Source organism: Spermophilus citellus (genome assembly GCF_964194105.1).
Source record: "Spermophilus citellus genome assembly, chromosome: 3".
NCBI lineage: Eukaryota > Metazoa > Chordata > Mammalia > Rodentia > Sciuridae > Spermophilus > Spermophilus citellus.
In genome coordinates this window covers 36,492,929-36,511,263 of record NC_138184.1, presented here as the reverse complement: position 1 = coordinate 36,511,263, position 18,335 = coordinate 36,492,929, and the positions used below count along the sequence as shown (strand labels likewise).

At 30.9% G+C, this 18,335-nt stretch overlaps 1 protein-coding gene across 2 annotated transcripts in view; it reads right to left on the bottom strand.

The window, feature by feature from the left end:
- Positions 1-18,335, bottom strand: part of TOP2B (DNA topoisomerase II beta) — a 58,243-nt gene that overhangs the window by 11,915 nt on the left and 27,993 nt on the right. For both annotated transcript variants that reach the window (XM_081286685.1, XM_081286684.1), the window contains exons 11-28: positions 17,800-17,938; positions 17,292-17,449; positions 16,995-17,120; positions 15,991-16,101; positions 15,799-15,904; positions 14,852-14,961; positions 14,310-14,402; positions 14,104-14,218; positions 12,615-12,736; positions 12,272-12,420; positions 11,281-11,512; positions 9,733-9,867; positions 8,883-9,083; positions 7,720-7,915; positions 7,484-7,575; positions 4,429-4,584; positions 4,200-4,283; positions 1,356-1,550 (exon numbers count right to left, since the gene is read on the bottom strand). In XM_081286685.1, the coding sequence (XP_081142811.1) occupies positions 1,356-1,550; positions 4,200-4,283; positions 4,429-4,584; positions 7,484-7,575; positions 7,720-7,915; positions 8,883-9,083; positions 9,733-9,867; positions 11,281-11,512; positions 12,272-12,420; positions 12,615-12,736; positions 14,104-14,218; positions 14,310-14,402; positions 14,852-14,961; positions 15,799-15,904; positions 15,991-16,101; positions 16,995-17,120; positions 17,292-17,449; positions 17,800-17,938 (2,520 nt within the window). The remainder of the gene's footprint in view (positions 1-1,355; positions 1,551-4,199; positions 4,284-4,428; positions 4,585-7,483; positions 7,576-7,719; positions 7,916-8,882; positions 9,084-9,732; positions 9,868-11,280; positions 11,513-12,271; positions 12,421-12,614; positions 12,737-14,103; positions 14,219-14,309; positions 14,403-14,851; positions 14,962-15,798; positions 15,905-15,990; positions 16,102-16,994; positions 17,121-17,291; positions 17,450-17,799; positions 17,939-18,335) is intronic.

Here is an 18,335-nt window from a genome sequence, read left to right as displayed (position 1 = left end):
AGAAGGCACAGAGCAGGTTTTGAAATCAGAACAAGAGGTCCAGTTGTAGATGTGCTAAGTCTGAGGGGTTTGGGCATTCTAGTGGCTATGTAAGCCTAGCACTCCTGAAAATATCCCCTGGCTTAGGGACATAGATTTAAATCATCATTGAAAGTGGGAAAAGCTCTGAACAAACATGTGGTTACTTAAGGAAAAGATGTGTAAAATGGAGAAAAGAGTGCTGAGAACTGCAGCTAAAAACAAATGAAAAGAAGAAAACCCATTTTCCTATGGAAAAAGTCAAGTGTGTATGTGGTGATGAGAAAAGCAAGAGGAGAGTGGTAAAGACTTCAGTTTATCAGAAAAGAAGAGAGTGCCTTCTCTAGTGTCACAATGTTCCTATGCTTCAAATACTAGCTCTGTACAGAAAATTCTCCAAACTCTAACTTAAGCTCTTAGTTCTAATTAGACCTATCCTCTTTTCCAAACTACTTATGTATCTACCTATATATACCTACATATGTAGTTAAATCAATTTATCTATCTATGCACTACATTTATATCCATATACAGGACCCCCCCACCAACATACACACCTATATATCTACATATATATTTCTTGGACTCCAAAATATCAATCTGCCCACAAATATTAACCTAAACATACTGCACATCCTGTTTTCTCAGTCCTGAACTTTCTTTCCAATTTTTCCTTCTGGCTAACCCTGGCGATCCTGCTCAAGGACAAGTAAATGTCATTTTTTTAAAGTCCTCAATAGCACCTATAAGTGCCAATTACATAGAATGTGCTTACTACTTAAAGGCAAAAATAAATAGATGAATATTAAAAGATAACTTAATTTGAAAGCCAAAAACCCCTTTCTTCTATAAAAGTTCCTTAATTGGTCATGATATAGAAATTAAGTTTATATTTAAAAGCTAATAAGCTCTTTTGTGCTAAGATTTTAATTTAGAAAGTTGTTGAGTGGAGTGCTGAATAATTCATGTAAAAAGTGAATTAAAACTGGGTGCAGGGGCATGCACCTATAGTCCCATGTACTTGGGAGACTGAGGATTGCTTGGGCTCAGGAGTGCAAGACCAGCCTAGGCTACATAGTAAGACACCCATCTTAAAAAAACAAAAAATCCTGAATTAAGTAAGAAGCTTTTCACATGTATGTGATCCTTGATCAATAATATATTGTTCTTTCCATGGATCAACTGCTCTCATAGAATAAGATTTCCTGATAACAACTAAAATATATTAGAAAAAAATAAAACATTATTAAGCTCATGGTAAAAATTAAAATGATATATATACTTACATAATATAGAAATAGACTAACTAATAAGCCAACACAAGAGATGTATTATACCTTCTTTTTCTTCAGCAACTTTTTGCTGGCATCTGCCTTCATAGCAGTAATTTCAGGAATTATTCTTCTCCCATAAGGTGAGGGCATTGTCTCTTCCAACTGAAGTTTCTTCACCTTAGGTTTGCCAACTTTACCTTTTATTGCTTTTCCAGACATTCCTGCCAGAATATCTTCTCGTTCTTGTGCTTCCACTTTCTGAAGTATAATTTTAAGGGGACAGGGGATGCATAAACAACTCCTTAGAAAAGATAAAACACTACAGCATAAAAAATTAAAGTAAATTTTACTAAGAAATAAAGCTTGTCTTTCAATCTGCGATTAAGTAATGGGAAGGAAATGAAAGAAAGTGAGAAGACCTGAGTTGTAACCCCAATTCGCCTAACTCATTTTTTAATACAAGGGGGTGGTAGTGACTAAATGACTAAAATGATCCCTTCCAATTCTAAGATCCTATATAGATTTATTATTATAGGACCAAGACCTCTGATGACCTGGTATCATCAGAAGTCTGACAAATCACACAAAGGCAATTCTATTAAGAAGTATAAAGCTATTTCCATTGTTTTAGTCGTAATAGTGGTTCATAAATGCAAAATCAGAAAGTATGAAAAATTAAAAGTCTCAAGATTCTTAGACTGAACTTATGAGGTTCTAAATAATAGTAAATGAGGACATAATCAAGATTAATGTCATATATTCTGTATTTTACAAAATTATTCTTTGAAATATTAACAAGCTTTGAAAGATACAAGGAAAATTGTATCTCTTGAAAGATATTTAAAGAGATATTTATAACAATAATTTAATTTAAAGAGATATTTATAACAAAATAATATAATAAACCAAAGACCTGGATTTTAACCTTGACACTCCTACTACTAATATGTACCCTTAATAAATAAATAATTTGGCCAGGTGCTGTAACGCACACTTATAATCCCAGCAGCTTGGGAGGCTGAGGCAGGAGGCACTAAGCAACACAAGTTCAAGCCAGCTTTAGCAAAAGCAAGGCACTAAGCAACTCAGTGAGACACCCTAATTAAAAAAAAAAAAAATATTATATATATATAAATATATGGGGCTGAGAATGTGGCTCAGTGGTCCAATACTCCTGAGCTCAATCCATGGTACCCACAGATAGATAGATTAGATGGATAATTTGCAGAGCCATCTATGCACTAGGCATTAAAAATATCTGTGGGGCTGGGGATGTGGCTCAAGCGGTAGCGCGTTCGCCCGGGTTCAATCCTCAGCACCACATACAAACAAAGATGTTGTGTCCACCGATAACTAAAAAATAAATATTAAAATTCTCTCTCTCTCTCTCTCTCTCTCTCTCTCTCTCTCTCTCTCTCTCGCTCTCTCTCTCTCTTTAAAAAAAAATATCTGTGATCCCCATTTTATGATGAGGGGCTCACCGGATAAATACTTGTTCTTAACCATAATGATATAAGTCCTTTCTAAGCAAGTTACTTAAATTCTCTAGGGTCTGGATCCTTATCTGTATAATAGATTAATAATAATATTTTTTCATTTAGGGTGGGGATAAGGTCACTTTGAGGACTACACAAAATATAGCATATAATATTCAACTAATATAATGATTAGACTTTAAATGATACAGAAAGACATGAAATTTAAGTCTAAATTGTTTTAGATGCTTAAAGAATAACTACATCTAGAATTTAAATAAGTTGTTTGGACCTACTTTGTTAATAATAATAAGATGAAGTGATGAATTAAAAGTGAAATGAACATTTTTTTTCCACTAAGGTTGCTTTGAATGTTGTCTTCAGTAATGAGGAAATTTATGGGAATAATCACTAAAAGTTTTCCGTTTTATTCTATTACTCACTGATCAAATACATTAATATTAATCAGGAGCAGTAAGTTTCCTTTTAACATAGACTTGCTTCATTTAAATGGATCACCCCCACAGTTTTGGGGATCCAACCTTGGGCCTCATACATGCTAGGCAAGTACTCTACATCTGAGATATATCCATGAGTTCAATATTAATTTTGTAATGTATAAACCAGCAGGAAAAATGTGACTCTAATTTTTAAGAAGTATAAGTAATGAACAATATTTAACAGGCATAAATCAAGGTATACTTATATTATAGCACTGAAAAGATCATTGAGGAAACTAGAATAGCAGCACTAAACAATTCCATAAATTCTATGAGGCAAGTAATATATCAAACTTGTTAATAATTCTAATTCTGACAAACTATAAAAATAAAACTACAGCATGTAGACAATAAATCAGTGAAACAATTACAAAAAGTAATATATGAGTAACAAATTGTAGTTTACCTTTTGCTATTCTAAATCAGATGTTCAAATTGCTGCCATTAACTTAATTTTTAAAGTGGACAATTTTAGACAAGGTTTGCATTTTATATTTTTTTGTATACATTTTTTTCTTTTATTTATAAATTGAAATTCTACTTGGAGAAATAAAAAAAAAACATTTTTTTTTCTAGTTAAGTCTAAAGAGACTATTATTTCACTCCCAAAGTCAATTATATATACAATTATATGATCTTACCTCTTTCCAGGAAAACATTAAAATGACTCAATTAGTTGAATTAGAAGTCAGTTAAGAAATTTTAACTAATAGAAAGTATTAGAATTAATTTATTCTAAATTTCTAACATTTATATTCACACATAATAGAAATAACTTCTTTATAAATTTGTAGCTCTATAGCTTAGCATAGAGCTAACTTAGCTTTTAAGTGAAACAGAGGTAAAGGAAATTCTGAGATAATTTTAGAAGTTTTCATTCTTATCTTACAAACATAGTTTTCCAAATATATTTTAATAGAGACTTAACATACATCTAATTCTTCAACAAATGCTGCTAAATCTTCTTTCCAAAGATCTGAAGGAGATTTTCTTTTAAGATCATTGACCTCTCGTCCCTATAATAAAAAAGTAGTAGAGTTTGACATTCAATAACTTTCAAATGTATAAAGAGTAAATCAAAATACTTATATTTGGAAAAGGAAAAAAGATATGGGGAATACTGAAATAGTTTCAAATTATTTAACCCACAAAAGTTCATACTTTTGCATCTCTCTGTTTAATCAGTTCTTCAACTTTTTCTTTAGTAAGAGACCACAGAGACATATTTAAAATATAATTAAAATCAGGGCCTGAAGGAGTTCCTGAATCAGAGGAACTATCATCATGCTGGTTTTGCGTTTCTTCCTCTTCTGCTGCCTGTAAAAAATAATAAACTTCATATTAAAGTCCTATATAATATCAAATGAGTGTTTAATTTATTGAATACTGACTTAAAAATTATACAAGTGCTACACCTTCAGGGTGGTAGGGTTATTCCAGATTATCTGCAAAATTACCTATAAACCTGTATTTCCTACAAAAAAAAGTTTAAGGCCTGAGGATGTATGGCTCAGTGGTAGAGCACATACCTCATATGTGTGAGGCTCTGGATTTGATCCCCAGTATCAGGAACAGAGAGGGTGGAAATTAAGATTTTCTAAAGATGCACAATAAAATCTTTAGAAGCAAAAGTATCTTCAGTTCCTATTCACCCATAAATCTGAGGAAAAATTAGATGCTTTCCCCAGAAACTGAGTCATGAATTAAGAAGACACTATCTTAAAAATTATTGAATAGAACTAATGTTTTATCATTGCATGTTGTCAGATTTTTATACTGGTGAATGAATGAGAAATTTGAAACCCCAAATGAATATCACTAGAAAAACGTTTTTATTTGTAATAAATATAAATAAAGTACATTAACTCAATAAGGATGACATCTTAATAAAAATTCTCTAAAGCAAAATACTCATGTGAGAACTCAAAATAAATTCACTCAAGAATTTAAGAGTTGGTTAGAGTAAGAAGTGTCAGAGCTTTTCTGGGATTTAATTTATAAGGTTTTTATTTATTTTTTCTTCTTCATAAAAACAAACTGACAAAAAAATCCCTCCTGTATTAATATTAAATTTCAAAATACAATGAATTTAGCAAAAGTTATTTTAGGTGACACTGCCTTTAACAGTTTAAAAATAGACATTTTATAAAATGTATCTATGTTGTTTAAGGCACTCATGATAATTAAAAATGATACTCCATCAAGCAAAAAATTCACTTTTGGTAACAGAAAAAAAAATAGCTTTACAATTAAAAAGTTTTAATAATGTATATATACACAAAATAAGGTTTACTTTGGAAATAAAAAAATTAAAATTAAAAATGCAAAGCAATATGCTTCTTTATAGGAATGAAACTAACTCAATTAAGCAACATAAGCCAAATAAGGAATGCTGTTGAGTTAATAGATGATTGGTAAGTGCCTAGATAACTCATGACAAATTAAGTATTCTACAGTTTTTAAAAATTTTCATGAGACAATGGGTTGCTATGGAGAACTTAGGTTGTTAAGACTACTGAAGAATATTATTAGGACGCCTTAAAATCCTGTGTAAACCCATACTTGAGAAGTCCATTCTGCATAGCTTTTAATGACAAAATATTGTAAACGAGTACTCTATGAATATATATGTAAATTTCATTCTTAAGAGGACTACAACTAATAACATCTTCAGAAATGAATGAAAATTGGATTTTCAAGTTCTAATGTCAGAATTCCATTAAATTTTAGGAAAAGGCCTCAATCTTCTAGTTAATTCCTTTATAATTCTAACTCTCTTCTCCAACTTCATATAAAAGAACACTCTTTAAGAGCAATAGCTTTTAGTACCTGAACCCCCTTCTCAAGTGTATACATAGCCAACATGCCAAAAAATTTGATGATGATAATGCGATTACTTAAATCAATTTAGCCTTTACCCACAGATTCTACTTTCACCAGAAGGGCATTCTCAAGCCACAGACACCTTTACCCTTACAAACTAAGCATTAAAATCATTAGCTTTCTAGTTAGTATTTTAAAGATATAGTTTAAACCAATGGTAATACAAACATGGGCAAGTAATGCAGAAACCATAATTTGGAGTTTAACAAAACAATAAAACACACTAAGAGGAAACCAAAGTGCTCCAGTCATGTTAATTTTAAATGTTGCCCATCTTGTTCTACCCTATTTTCTTCAAACGATGAACAAGCCTATTATCAATTTACTTTGGTTTTACTCACTTTAATATATGGCATTTATTGACTATAAAAATCAAAAAAATTAAATAATGTGAACAAATGCAGAATTTCAATGTAATTTGATGGAAAATATGAAAACATTATGGTTGAGAACTCTAAAGTGTAGGAAAGTCTAAAATTTCAGTTTGTTATGTTACAATCATAACTATCTTTAAGAGATGTTAACATTATCAATATCATATATTCAATTAATCCATTTAAATATCTAAAAGTTAATTCAAATTTTCTTCCTTTTCTACTTTTTTGTTCTCAATCACAATGCTATGTTGCCTTTTCAATCTTTTCTTTTAATTATATATAACATCAAGTAAGTAATTCCTTAAGGGACTCTCAAAGTTTCTATATTCTATTCATTGAAGTAATATTACTACTTTATGATCTGAAATGGACAACTTAAATAATAAGACATCAGACTTTTAATCTAAGTTCCAGAGTATAAATCTCTGACCAAAATTCTAAGAATGAATAGAGTACATACTTGGTGCTCAATAAGTATTATAATAATAATTATATTGCTTCTTGACTTCCCAGTCTTAACCAAAACAAGATCAAGTGAGCTGTGACCAGATGCCATATTGTGATCATAGACTACATTGCCAAATGATTTTGAGTGCTACTAGTCAGGCTCCAAGATAGTATACATGCACCTCATAAAAACCACCACCACAAATGACACCCTTTTAATGGCAAGCTCAGAAAAAAAAAAAAGGCCAAGGAGACTGAGCTACCTTCTCACACCTGGAGTCATTTCTCCAGGCCCTGGTTGAGTCACACTGGCAAAGTGCTTAGTGGTGGTTGTGCACTGCAAATTCCTGTACTGTATCTGTTCTGTGGATAAACAGAAGACTTCAGTCTCCAAACACAACTCAGCACCTTTACCAATCAACGCTAAGTTTAAAATTTAGGGGTTGGGTTTTTGTTTTGGAAGTTGCTTGTAAAAGCTTCTCTGAATGTCTTTTTCTGCAAATGATTACCTTTTCTTGTGCTTCTTTCCAGGCTTTCACTGGGTCAGATTCATAACCTCTCTGGACTAACATTTGAATCAAATCTTTCTTTGACCTATTCTCTATGTGAGGGAAAAATAAAGTTAGGATCAAGAAAAGAGATTCAACTTGTATTTGTTTATATTCTACTGATAAAAATGTTTTCTATTAATAAAGATTTTTTTCCATTTTAACTAATGTTCAAAATTTTAAAAGTTGCACCTTACCTATAGTAATTTTCCCTTGTATCTTCTCTAAAATGAAACGGGCCTGATTGTTAAGCTTTGTAGATTCTGCTCCCAACATTCCTACAAGCCATTCCTTACGTAAACCATAATAACTTAATCGTAAATCAAAAAATTCTTTCAGAATGTCTTGTACAGTTTCATACTTCTTCAGACATCCCATATGATCAAAGAGTACCTAAGCAAAAGATTTTTTTTAGATAATATAAATTCCTATTTTTTTCAATTTATATGTCATCTATAATATTTAGAATAACCATACTACACATATAAACACACTTAGTACCCCTAAAAGCCATTAAACAGAAATAAACCATTAAGCACATTTCTGTAAATATTCCTTTGGTGCTGCAAGAAACCAATAAAGTCAATTCTCAGAAACTATGAAAATATTTAAAGTAATAATTTTCATAGATAAAATAAGTCCTTTTTAAAAAGCATTATTAAATTAGCTATAAAAACCACAAAATATTTTTGCTTCAAACTAAAACATATTCTCTAAGCTTAAAAACATTAAAATTCTCCCTCCCTCATGTACTCAGTAAATATGCAGTTGCCACACCCTTTTATAATTACTTGTGCTAAAACTCATTTATTCAAACTATTATTTTTCTCCTTTTTCTATTAGCCTTTCTTAGCAGACATTTTTTCCAGCCACTGTGCTACTACTAGATTTTTATTTTCTTTTAATCTATTTTTTAAATCTAAAAGTTAATTAGAAATAACTTGGATAATCACATCAACTTTTTATCTTACTCCCCAATTATACATATTAAACACACAAGTTTAATGAAGAAAAAAAATTAAGTTTAACAAAGCAGATTTAACAAAGAGATAAATACTCTATAGTTAAATGCTAATAGAGATGGGCATGAGGCACATACAAACCCTGCAACAATCACTCTTACAACTTAGTTTCAGGGAAGGTGTGTGTATCCTTTGTGTTCATGCCCAGATATATAAACACAAAGTTGAAAGTAAGGGTCATGAATAAATGAAGAAAGGAATGTATCCCCAGATTCTTCAGCAACTATACAGGTGGAAACATGCATGCAAACCTACATACAGTCATTCTTATCATGAATCCAATAACAACAAACCCCTATGACATGCAAGAAAGATTAATAGTAAACCTGACACATTACCATGGAATTACAAGTAAGAGTAGTTTGAAGCTTAAAAACTTTATGTAATCCAGCAGCTTCTGCTTGTGCTAGTTTCTCCTCTGTCATTTTCACCACAAATTTCACAGTTGTGTCAGTATGATATTCTTTATAATCGGAAATTAATGCTGGTGTTTTATCTGTTCCATTTAGCATAGGTTCTAAAACCTGTTCCTTATATACCTATAAAAGATTTAAAAATTAGTAATTCTTTTTATGACTTACTCTCATGTTCTCATACTAGAAGTCATGCAATCTTTCAAAACTCCTCCACTCCTATGGGGGAGAGGAGAGGAAAACTCCATTTCTATTGTCTCTCGCTCAAACACTATAGAAAAGAACATGTGGGGATATCTCAGTGATGAGAAGACATATAAGATAATAGTTCTGATCTACTCCCACTTCAAAGGGCAAGATACAGTCTGACAGTATGCAGAAGATGATATCAAGTAGAACTGACAATAATATGTATCAATTTAGATTTATAACAGCTGATGCTGACTTGTATGTACTGACCATATTTATAAGAACTCAAAACACTACTTGTTATTCTATTCCTTTCATTTTAAGGTAAATACAAAGATATTGTCTCTTAAAAAAGCATTTATCTAACATAAGTCATACTATATTATTTGAAGAAGTTTTAATTAATTAATTAAAATAATGTTTTAACTACTATTTGAAAATTCAAAGCAAAATTCAATTGAATGGATAGAAATAAAAACAGGAATTTTTAAACATTACACAGAACAAACAATGCTGGGTCACTCTTATAACAAAGAATTTCTTAATGCAATGCCCTTCTTATGGGCATTCACATATTAATACTAACCTGTGTCCAAGTTCTAACTGGAAGCTCTGTAATTTCTACTGTGTTTCTATCCACCACAAATATTTCACCACTGACTGCATACTGGTTTTGACCAAGTTCTTGAATTGTGCCTTTAAAGTTTTTGTAGTTTGGAAGCTGCAGAAAAACAAAACATAAAACAAAACTTAAGCTTGCTTTGCTTAAGTACCAGGTCCCATATTTGAATGCCCCTTAGTCTATGGTCTACTGATAGTGGAAGATTAACATGACTAAAACTGAATTCCTGATCCTCAATTATCTCTCTCTAGATGATAATTCAGTGTGGAAACCATAGTTTCTGTTAATATAATTTAAATATCTCCCCCAAATCAACATTTTAGCATCATCTTTCTATTCTTTCTAGAATAGCCCTTTTTTTCCAACATATTGCTCCATAACTTCCTTTCCCTTAGATGATATCCTTTTAAATTCAAACTTCTTGGGCTTTACATTGAAAGTCTTCCAAAGTCTAGAGCCAATTTAATGTTCTAATTTTTGTCAGATGATTTGTATCCTGCAGAATCATTAGTTTTCTCCTATACTTTGCTTGAATATTTTGAATATTCTCATTTTTATTCTCTCAGCTATGGCTTGGATATGGTCTGAGTGTCACCCAAGATTTCACCTGCTGACACTTAATTCCTAATGTTAGGCATTAAGAGAGTTGAAACTTGATTTGACTATTTTAGTAGTATGTAAACCATGTAATAATTCAATTTTTATTTTATTTTATATTTTTTATTATTTTTTATTGATTATTTAAAGCATTACATAGCTCATGATATATCATCTTTCATACATTTGACTCAAATTGTGTTTTGAACTCCCATTTTCACCCCAAATACAGATTGCAGAATCACATCTGTTACATATTCACATTTTTACATAATGCCATATTAGTGACTGTTGTATTCTGCTACCTTTCCTATCCCCTACTATCCCCCCTCCCCTCCCCTCCCCTCCCATCTTCCCTCTCTACCTCCCCTGCTGTTGTTCAATTCTCTCCCTTTTTTCCCCTCCCCCTTGCCCCTCATAACCTCTTCAATTTTTATTTTAAAATACTGGGAAATATTAATACAACAAAATGTTAACAGCTTCTGTCTATATGGTAGATTTATGGCTTGTTTTTTTCTCCTTTTCTTATTTGTACTTTCCACAATGAGTATAATTATTTTTATAATGTTTAGTGTAACATCGTAAAGGAATTTCCAAAACTTGGTAGTTTGAGAACAAAAAACAGTTACATATAATTTTATTGCAAAAGCACCATTCTCTGTATAGTTCAGAGATTTGAAAGCCTGGAATATGGGATATTTTTGAATTTCAACAGTTTTTCCCCCATAAATCTCACTTTCAGACTCATTCCTTTATATCTTTTATTGTAAGCACATATCAAATTATATCATAAAAGGTCTTTATTGCCTGTAGTAGTTCTAAAGTGAAAATATTACATTATTTTTCTAAAATGACTGAACTTTACTACTCATACATTATCATTTGTAAAATAAACAATAAATTCTAAAAAATTACCATGGGATGAGGATCCAATCCTTCTAGCATTCGTCTGACATTGTTCACGATTTCCCTAGCATCATAGTTGGGTAGTTTACAAGCCCATCCAGTACCAATACCCTCAGCACCATTTATTAAAACCATGGGAATTATGGGAATATACCACTCAGGCTCTACACGTTGATTATCATCATAAAGGAACTTAAGCAGGTTGTCATCCACAGTAGGAAAAAGTAATCTTGCTAAAGAGCTAATGAAAAGAAAAAGAAGAAAATGGAAAAGTGGCATGGCTTTGAGAAATAATGCTTTTTATCACTGACTTAATGTGTTTAACAGTAAAATTTACATAATGTTAGTATTTAATGCCTGTTTCTCCTGGGCACAAGCAAAGTGAAACGGCTCTATTTTACTTACATATTACTTATCTACCTAAATTCTTTAATACTGCTAAATAGCTGTTTAGTAATTTCCTATTATTGCACATCTAATAGGAATAAAGCATATAACCCATTTTTAACCTATAGAATAAAGTTGTATCAGGAAAAAAAATAACTACATATTGAATAAAGCACATAATCCATTTTTTTTAAAGAGAGACTGAGAGAGGGGAGAGAGAGAGAGAGAGAGAGAGAGAGAGAGAGAGAATTTTTAATATTTTTATTTTTTTTAGTTCTCGGCGGACACAACATCTTTGTTGGTATGTGGTGCTAAGGATCGAACCCGGGCCGCACGCATGCCAGGCGAGCGCACTAACGCTTGAGCCACATCCCCAGCCCCACATAATCCATTTTTAACCTATAAAATAAAGTGTATCAGGAAAAAAATCTTTACTTTCATTGGGACTGATTTCACCAAGAATTTACAAAATTTAAGGCTAATGGACTTTGTTCTATTTGTGATCAAATAATTTGGAACATTTATCATCTCTCCACAGCCATTATTCTATTAAACATGTAGTTGATTCTAAACTTCAAATTTAACTTTATAGTATTAAACAGCAAATATTTACCTTAACATTGTGAAAATATAACGAGGACTTGCAGCATCTTTGCCACCATGAAGCCTAGTTCCAAACTGCCCAATGGGCTGAAGCAAGTTAATGTTGTTACTTCCCACAAAGTTCTGAGCCAAATTCACGATAGTCATCATCAATGCTTGCTATAGAATAGAAACAGAATATAACATTAATATTCTAAGTTTTCTATAATTATTCCTCAATTTGTATTAAAATATAAATTTACAATTCGATTACATTTTCAAAGACATTATAAAAAGAAAAATGTTTCATTAGGTATAGCTATGACTCTTGTCAATAATGAAAGTTCTCAATTGACTCCAATCTTAATGCTTACTTCTCCATGATGATAAGCAGACATCTCAGCAACAGATCCAGCCAACTGGGCGACTTTTACTTCACGTTTATCATTCCTCTTGAAACAGGTAAATAAAACTTTTCGTTGGCCTGGCTTAAAGCCTGTTTTTAAAAAAGAACAGCCCTCTTGTAAAAATAATACTTCAAGATATAGTTGTAACAATTCTTTAAGTGGAAACAATGATCTATATATCGAGGCAAGGAAAAAAAAAAGCAAAGAGTTTGCTTTTGAAGAACAGCTGTTAGAAATCCTATAACAATATGACTACACACTAATACATTTTCTATTGTCACTAATATATTTTCTGTTGTAAAAGTGAATTGCCAATTGAATGACAATCTTCTGTTCTTAAAGAGTTTCCAAACACTCATAAAACCAAAATGCCAAATGTAACTAAAGTATCAGCAAACCATTGATGAGCCTGACAACTATAACTAAAGTATTCCAAATTAGAAAGACTCTTATAAAGATTTATTGTGGCTTTTCATGTAGGTTTTAGAATCTAATCAATCTGGATACTCTTCTCAACTTGGTATTTACCAGGTAACTGAGAAAGTCACCAAACCAATAAGCCACAGTGTCCTCAGAGTAACAGAAATAATATCCTTTCTAACAGAGTTATCTTAAGTATTACATGAGATAATGTAAGCACTCTGCTTCCTTCTCAAGCTTCTTGTTCTAGGGCAATAAACTTAGTAATGACCTTTTTAGTATACACTAACCAGAGAATAAAATAATATAATATGTCCACTTCTTTGAAATTTTTATAATCTAATTGAGGAGGCAAAATTAACATAGATAAAGGAAGAGGTGCACAATAACTGACATAGAACTTGAGGCATATGAAACCAATTTCAACTAAAATTGGTAGAAAAGACTTCATAAAAGGGAGGCAATTCAAGCTAAAAAGTAACAGATGGAGAGAACGGCTATGAGCTGGAAAAAAAAAAAACAAGGTTTACAAAACCCAACAAATTTGCTAAAAAGTTCTAAAATGGGAAAAGAAAAGCAAAGCCTAATAGAGGAGACCAAAAGCTGCTCTAATGGGAAACAGTTTCTAAACTGTGTCAAAGCCAAATAAGTTAAATCACTAGGTTTTGGGCAATGAAGTATGTTCTTAAAGTTTATTCTCTGATAAATATTTTAGAGATTATCAATGCTCCACTTCTCCTTTTATTTTAGAAATTCTGTAATCAATGGGCCAAAGCTTTAAAGACTGGCTTAAGTGTCAATTTTCCTGAAAAACTCAAAAAGGGTTTAAAAGTTTCAAACTAAGGAATATTAAAAACTTCTGCCTTAACATATCTCAAAAGCAATATCAAAAAGGTTTCTGAATTCCTCTGAATCAGTTCATCACATGTTTTGTAAGAATTTTAAAATGGATCATAAGGATGACCTAAAGTCCAAGAAATTAAACAATACTCAATAATACATTAAAAAAAAAAAACTTTTTATATAGGATACTCACCATCAACAAGAGATGGTATAGATCTTTCATTGTCTGAGTTTGAGAAAAGAATCAATTCCTTATTGATGAAATCATTGTAAGTCAAATGCTTTGTTGCTGTACCATATAAAAATTGCTAGGAGAAAAGTCATATAGCAATATTGTCATTACTACAAGAATTTTAGTGTCTCTCCTTCTTCCCCAGATCACTGTTCTTTATGACTAACCTCTGGTAAGCCATGTAATCTACGCTGTCTTCGATCTTCCATAAAATTTGTTAACCACTCTTTTCTGTCATCAATCTTCTTCTTACTGAAAGCCTGAAAGAGTTCAAGTAATGATTTCACACATTAAAAATAAAATTAATTGTAGGGGCTGGGGATATAGCTCAGTTGGTAGAGTGCTTGCCTCACATGCACAAGGCCCTGGGTTCAATCCCCAGGACCGATAGATAGATAGATAGATAGATAGATAGATAGATAGATAGATAAAATTAACTGTAAAATTTATATTCACAAACAGCAAATAGTTAATTATTAACCTCAGGAAAATTAAAGGTATTTTCTAATGTTTTTGACAAAAATAACCCTGAACTTAGTCTATTAAGGAATTATGAATGACAGGCATAATCTGCAGAAAAAGACTAAAAGTTCACTCTCTGAGCACTAAAATTTTAAAAGAAACTTATCACAGCAAACCAGGATTGGGAGGAAATATACATCAGGTAGGGGATGGTTAACGTAAGAATTTTAAAAATTAACTTAATTACCAAGGTAATGGCAGCATCATCTTCAGGACCAGCATATCTAAACAAAATGCGATGCCTTTCCATATCAGCAAAATATTCCTTTGCCTCTTTAGCCGTACTGGTACCCAATCCTGTACAATTTAAAAAGTGAGTTGCACACATCAATAACTATTAAAACTACTGAATGAAAAGCTGATAGGGAAAATTATTTAAAAATAAAGTGGCAACACCCACACCAACAGATCAATCTTAATAGACAAAAAAAGACAAACTAGATATTACATGCCTCCTTACAAAAGTATATAATGCTATCTAGCAGATGTTCTGGGGTTGGTTTGTTTTATTTTGATGGTGCTGGGAGCAGAAAACATGCTACATATTAAACTACAGATATATAATAGTCACAATCCAGAACAAACAGTTTAACTATCTTAATAAATAAATAACAAGGAAAACTATGAAAAGAGAAATAATATATTCAGCGGTTAAAGAGACTTATCAACCAAATGTACTATGTTTGGATATTAACAAAAAGAAAACAATATATATGTGTATATATGTAGATATATAGATATATCTCAATCATACATATTATATGTAATACATATTACTCATGATTGTACTACAAACTTATATTTTTATGTTGCTATTTATATATTAATATAATTATGAGGAATTTTAACATGACTAGATTTTTAAATATGGTATTTAAAACTAATGGGGTGGTGTGAAGAGAGGTTTAAATAAAACAAGACTGACCAAAGAAATAGTAATTGTTAAAGTACATGAGGATTTCATTATACTACTTTATATTTTTACAGAATTTTCTATGACAATTTTTAAAAAATCAGCAGTAACCGTTTTTGAAATCTAAGAGAAACTTTCAAAGTTTTTTTTATATTTATGTTATAAAAATAAATTTATGTCAGGAGTCACTTCACAAAACTTAAATATTTTAAAATACAAACCTTTGTAGTACTTTATTTTCCAGGCTTTCTGATTCTCTATATGTTTTTTCCACTCATCAAATTCAGGAATACTGTAGAAGGAAAGTTCCTGCTTATTTTTGCTTGCCTTAAATTAATTAAAAGAAAAAAAAAATTAGTGTTTCTGCTGCTCATTAAGACAACAGTATAAAAATGTAATAATGTAAATAGTACCTTTACAATAGGAGTAATGAACTCTTCAAGAAAACCATGCTTCAAAAGTGATGGCCAGTTGTGATGGATGAAATTAATAAGCAAACCCTTTATGTGAGAACCATCTTGATCCTGAAATTAAAAAAAAAAGTAAAACTTCCTATAACAATTTTATGAATTGTTAACTACTTATATAGCCAAATTTAAAAACATATGAAGGCAGCAAAGAGACAAAGTTCCATTCAAAATTTTAGAACTGCATTTTATAAAACATTAGATCACCACAGTAAAAAAAAATATTTCTTAAAATGCGAATAAAGAATATAACTAGCAATACACTGAATTTTCCTGTCATTATAAAATATAATTATGTCTGTTTTTTTTCTTTCACTAAAAATTATTTTAAGGATGAAAAATATGTAAAACGTGGTTATAATGCTACTTCATTGCACAATGGAAGAGGAAATCCAAGGAGCATAGGCGTAAGTCTTCACATGACCAAAAAATTATAAATATTCTGCTTAAAAATGTATAGCAGCTTTGTCAGTTGTCATTTTTTCTACTGATGCTTTTACCAAGAGTATACAAAAGAAAAACATTTAAATGCGTATGAAATTCTTTCAATTTGTTAGCTCTGTCTTGATTACTGCCATTTTTCTATTAAAATCCTCCTGATTTTTATGAATGCAATCACATATCAATATTAACCATTAATCTTTCCTACTTGTAGATTCCATCATTTCATTTCTACTCATGTGTAGGCTTAGTCACTATAATATAATACTGTGTCTACTCTGCTCAAATTTACTGCATTTAAAAATATTTTTAAATAACCAAGATCAGTACCCAAATATTAAATAATATAAATTGTGCTCAACACAAATGTTTCTATTACAAAATGTGTTTTCTCCTCTTTGATGTACAATTACTTTCACTTACATTAACTTGGAACAAGTACCATGAAACATTTATCAAAAGGACAACCTGAACATATTAATTTTAAGTAGGTGATGACTTAAACCAACCTGATCAGTCATAATCATAATCTTTCCATAACGTAAGGTTTTCAGAGATTCTGCATCATCATAACTTTTCTTATATTGTAAACCAACTATTTTAATAATATTGTTTATTTCTGCATTTTCCATGATCTGTGCAAAAAGAAAAATCATTGGAAGTATTTCAAAAGCATTAAAATACACAAAAAAATTACCAGAATTTACATTTTAAAGTTCAACAATTTTAGTAAAGTATTAAAAATGTCCTAAATGTGTAAAGATTTTACACACACACACACACACACACACATTCACAACACGTACCTGTTTATGAGAAGCTTCTCGTACATTAAGAATTTTACCCCTGAGTGGAAAGACTCCATATCTGTCTCGTCCAATCACACCTAATCCAGACACAGCCAAGGATTTGGCAGAGTCTCCCTCTGTTAATATGAGTGTACACTCCAGAGAATGTTTGCCACCTAAGAAAAATTAAAAACTAAGTATACTCTGAATTTCTCATTTTACAGATCAAAAAAAATGAAGACATAAAAATTACTGCTCACAATGATAGTGAAAGACTGTAAGAGTCATCCCATATTATGCTCAGTACAGTTTAAGTTTTAAATAAATTTCTATCCCCTAAAATGTAGTAATGGTAGCATATGTGGCAATTTCAATGATGTCACATTATACTCTCAACAGAAAACAGAGTCTAAAAAAAATTTCTTGAACTGGATAAATTAAAAATAATTTTTATTATTTATTATTTTATTTTAATTTTAATTACATTTAAATCAAGATCTGTAAGAGAAAATAATCTGAATCTTACCAGCATCATTAGCATCATCCAGTTTGGGAATACCTTTGATTTTACTATATTTTACTGATGAACATTTCTTATTCAGCTGAGTTTGAGCCTTAAATTTCACCCAATTCAGGATACTTTCTACAATACCACAATTAGAGGCCTAAAAAAAGAAGATAAAATAGATTATAAGAAGCTAACAGTATTATAAGGCTCAGTTGCAAATCAAAGATTGACTTATACCCTCATCTTATTTTCAAAAAATTAAGGTAACCCAATAAATATGTACAAAGTAAAATAAAATTTTCAAGTATGTAGAAAATAGTACATTTTATGTTATGCATTTTACTACAATAAGAATATTTGTACATTAAAATCACTAGATGAAATTGAAATCAGAGTAGAAAAGATAAAAACTGGAGCCCCAAAAGGATCTGTACACTTGTTAAAAGGGAAATCTGAGCTTTTCAACCAGTTCAAAGTTAAAAACACAATTACATAATTCCTTAATTTAGTTCTTGGAAAAACAATCAATGGTTTGATGAAACACTGAAGTCTCC